At 37.4% G+C, this 4,543-nt stretch overlaps 1 protein-coding gene across 1 annotated transcript; it reads right to left on the bottom strand.

Annotated features, from left to right (window-relative positions):
* Positions 1 to 773: 773 nt before the first annotated feature.
* Positions 774 to 3,095, bottom strand: LOC117125410 (cathepsin L1-like). Its single transcript, XM_033271931.1, has 7 exons — positions 3,045 to 3,095; positions 2,595 to 2,850; positions 2,285 to 2,431; positions 1,958 to 2,179; positions 1,403 to 1,568; positions 1,044 to 1,155; positions 774 to 964 (listed from the first exon to the last, which is right to left on the bottom strand). Exons 2-7 carry the CDS (start codon positions 2,838 to 2,840, stop codon positions 865 to 867), a joined length of 993 nt encoding a protein of 330 aa, XP_033127822.1. The 5' UTR covers positions 2,841 to 2,850; positions 3,045 to 3,095; the 3' UTR covers positions 774 to 864.
* Between the last annotated feature and the right edge of the window lie 1,448 nt (positions 3,096 to 4,543).

Below are 4,543 nucleotides of genomic sequence, written 5' to 3'. Positions count from 1 at the left end.
TGGGGGGGGGGGAGAATTAATTCATTTTTTATTCGCAATGTAGAAAATTGTTGAAATGAACTGCATAAAATGTCCCAGGTTTTAACGAAATGCCCCAAGGTGTGAACTCACGGCTTTGAAGTTAAGAGTTTCACTTTCTATGATGCATCACACATGGTAATTACATCTCTATGGTTGCCGAAAATGGCTGGTAAAACATGAAAATGTGTTGGCACTGCATTTTGACTATATAATGGTGATGTGATGATGAATATAAGCGACATTTCTGGACATCTAGGGGTAATATTTTTTCATATTATTAGATTTCTAAAGTTTCCAAAAATCGCTGGTAAAAGATGAGAAATTTGTTGGCACTTCATTTTGAATTTCCGGCTATCTAGGAGGTATATTTCCTAAAATGTTCTCGCCTCAAGCCCAACCATGGTGGCCCCAATGTTTCAATCACAAACTGCGCCCTTGCTAAAACCACGTCACAGATACCCCACCCCCACCCTCCCATTATCCATCCCCATTGCTAAATCCTAGATCCGCCACTGTCAGCCCGATATTGTCCCGTACCGATTGAAATCCTGGCTAAAGCATTGTGTGTAGGGCTCTATTATTATTATTATTATTAGAGGGATTAGGTGCGCGTTCCAACATTACTGTTTTAGATTACCAACATTACTGTTTTAGATTACCATTTTAGGAAAATTTACTTCTGGCCTGTGGAATACAAATTGCATCTGATGCATCATATGCCTATGTGCAAAGTACAACGAAGCGAAAACAAATTATATATTTGCGTTAATTTATTGTGCACAAATCAATAGGATACACTTTTTATTGAAAGTAGGCCTACAGATTTTAAATCTATGTAAATGGTTAGACGAGAGGATAGCTAGCTAAACTGGCGATTCCACATTGGTTGTTCTTGTTGCGTAGCATCTTCATATAGCCTTGCATGCCCCATGTGGTTCCGTAACTGAAAAGAAACGCTAGGAATTAGGATACATTTACATTTAAAGTGTACTTTTTGAAATTTATTCACAATCCAATGTTACCTGTTCTTCACCAACCAGTAATCTAATCCAGATTCAGCGTCAGTACCGTAGCCTACAACAAGAACGGCATGATTCAAACTCGTCGAGCTACATTCGGGTTCATTGTAAATACCTGCAACATAAAAGCGTATCATGAAATATAATATAGCCTAATGATTTTAAATGGAGGTGGTCATTATTTACGAAAGTTCACGCAAATATCCGCATATTTCCCTTTTAAAATTGTGTAGACCCGTGTTTTTCAATCGTCGCCATAATTTTAACGATAAAAGGGCATTTCATTTACTTTTCTACCTACTATGGGCTACTCGTTTTATGGAATTGTAATTCCATAAAACGAAATTGGTCTTAAAACTTACCAGATGTATATAGTTTGAAAGACGCGCGACTAGCGTCAATGGCAACCGAAATGGGACCGACAGATGCAACAGCCTCCTTTAGAGCAACCTCATTTCCAGGGGGTAGGTCAACGTATCCGGTACAACGAGCAGCCACGCAAGATCCATCGAAACTGCATTTGTTTTGCTGTTGACATAAAAACAAATTAAATTCATTTATAATGGTAATAATGTTGTAATAACAGCAACGGAATGAAACGGAAATTCAAAGAATCTGCCAATCTAACTGCCAAGGAAGATTTGAAAAACATAGGCCTATCAAGCTGAAGGCGATACTAAAAAAATACTCGAGCAATGTCTGTAAATACTCTACACCTATAACAGCAGGCAGTTGAACAAACCGAAAGATCGAATCCCTTATTGAAATTAGGAGGAAAGCTTAAATGACATACGGTTTTGGCATGTACTTAATGAAAATGCATATCCAATGTACCATTTTAAATAGTGGTATTTATATGGCAAGAAATGCACGGTCGTAAATTAGTGGTAGCCAACATTTGATAATCAAATTCTTACCACAGCTATGTATGGATAGCATTTTTCAGAGTCGATTCCATTTTTCATCACATACTCGAACGCTTGATCTACTGTACCTCCCTGGCATCCGTGATTTCCCTGAGCTTCTGAGCAGTCTATAAGGTTCTGCTCGCTGAGAATGGGAAGCTTTCCGGTTTTCTTAAATGTTTGACATTCGAGAGATCCAGTGGCACTGAAGGCCCAGAAGGAGCCACACATACCCTGATGAATTAAATTGTCCGTAAATAATAATTGAATTTACAACAAAATGCACGGTATTCAGCAATGATTGTACTTTGTTTATATTAACAAATCGCGTTAAGCTACCTGGGTTTCGACAGGGGTTACACAACCATGATCTCTCCAGTCAATCTCATCTGGAACTTTTATGAAGCTTGCTGACACGAAGGATGAAGCACGAGTCCTATTACTTTTTCTCAAATCTCTTAATATCGCAACAAATTCTTCATTTTTCTGTTGAAGACAAGAAAATAAATATTAGGTTCAGCATTCCTAACAACGACATAGGAGTAGTAGAAATTATTATCTTTTACCAATTCCCAAATGTTTAGCAGAAATAAGTCCGTTCCATTAGGATTTTAATCAACAAACCATTGCTTATAAAATTATGTCCTACCATATCTGCAAATTTGTTCATGCCTAGTGTAAATGAGCGTTGGCCCATAGAATATTCAAGGTTGTGTTTGGCAACACTTCGAAAATTTTCTTCCCAAATTAACTGCCGAACTTGTTCTTCTCCATGCTCATACACTTTGTTATACGTTGATTTCCACGTGGCCCATTCATCGTCCAACTTCAGTATTACAGGATTTGCAACGATAGCTACAACAGCCAATGATAACACTACAAGACGCATCATCATTCGGTTTGATCTGTTCAAAGAGAACTTCATACTTTAAAATTTACAGAACACAACCCCCAAAACCAAGTCTACTAGCTTAACCATCGGACTACACGGACGTATTTCGATTTTGGGCATGTGCACCCATTGCACCCATTCTACCAAATGTTACCGTACTCTGCCGGTTAATTCACCGACAAAAGTAATTAATTAATACCAACTTACAATTCCAAGCAAACTTTATATGCACAAAGTGAAACACAGTGCTCTGGATAAAAAGCGTGGAAAGAGTAAACCACGCGCTGTGGACTGCATTTATACTGTGCGCCGCACCACCACCACCACTTGTGTACATTTAAATAATGCTACTGATTGGCTGGTGTGATGCTACCGGTATTACGTCCTCAATACATTGTATATACATGAAGCGTGAATACAACTGACAATGTGGCTCTCAGATGCAATTGTATTTCGCTCCAAAACAAAGTTGGAATCATTAAATTTACAACTTGATTTATCGTGCAATTAAATTATTATTTGCTATATAACAGTTTTTTATTGGTAGAGGCAAGGCAAACAGTATGTGTGTAATTATTAATTTGGAATAGAAGGGTATTATATCATGGTGCACGATAAAATGCAAAATTTGAATAAAAATCAGTAGGTTCATTGATGAAGTTTGATAAGTATATCTGAGGTGTAACTTGGTGTTGAAGATGATTGCCTTTCAATTTTAGGATCATGGTTCAACTCTTTTGTCATGAGACCACAAAGAACGCCTAGAACTAACCCCTAGGAATTACGCCACTGGCAATCTTAGCCCCAGACACTTTCTTTCATACAACTGACTGAAACGCTCACACATGTTCCTATTCGAGCACTGTTATTTATATATTTGTTTTAATTGTGTTTACGGTGCCACACAGAGTAATGAAAATCAATGGTGATATAGGCAAATATATATTCAACTAGAGGGCACTCGAAGAAAGCATATCTCCGCCCACATAATTCTCCTGAGTATAAATTTCCCCGCATATTGTCCCCATAAAAAAGAAATAATGAAAATAAAAAATAACAAGTAGACATCTTGGGATTTGAAGCCGGAGATGGTAGTGTGGAGAGCACTTTTCTTACCACTACATCAAACTGTTTTCACATAAATCACTTTGAAATTAATGGTCACGTGAGCCCGTATAAGCACACAGCATACATACCCCTATAATACAGCAAACAGTTATACAAGTTTTCGATCATTGTGTCCTTAACCTTTGACCATGACCCTTCAAAATGTAGCCACTTCCAGATCTCTGGTGCATGGTAAAGGAACATTGTGGCCAAGTTTGACAAATTTCTGATAAAAACGTCTGTTTCAAAAATCATTTTTTTGTTGATTGTGACTTTGACCTTTAACCCTTACCCTTCAACATTCAAATACTTTGAGATCTTTGGTCACGGAACATTGTGACAAGTTTGTGACTAAAACTATGGGCTTTACACAAATACATAAAAAAAGTTTTTGTTGATTGTGACCTTGATCTTTAACCCTGACGCTTCATAATATAATCAGCTCTAGATCTTAGGTAAAGGAACATTGTGGCCAAGTTTTAAGAATTTCTGATAAAAACTATGGACTGTAGGCTGTTCACAACAAATATGCCAACAGACAAATAAATAAATAAATAAACAGGGGAAAAAACATAACTTCTGCCAACTTCGTTGGCGGA

Source organism: Anneissia japonica, unplaced genomic scaffold, assembly GCF_011630105.1.
Source record: "Anneissia japonica isolate Jap-2015-1 unplaced genomic scaffold, ASM1163010v1 scaffold466_len1169948_cov191, whole genome shotgun sequence".
In the NCBI taxonomy this organism is placed as follows: domain Eukaryota; kingdom Metazoa; phylum Echinodermata; class Crinoidea; order Comatulida; family Comatulidae; genus Anneissia; species Anneissia japonica.
This window is presented reverse-complemented; position numbering and strand designations above follow the sequence as displayed.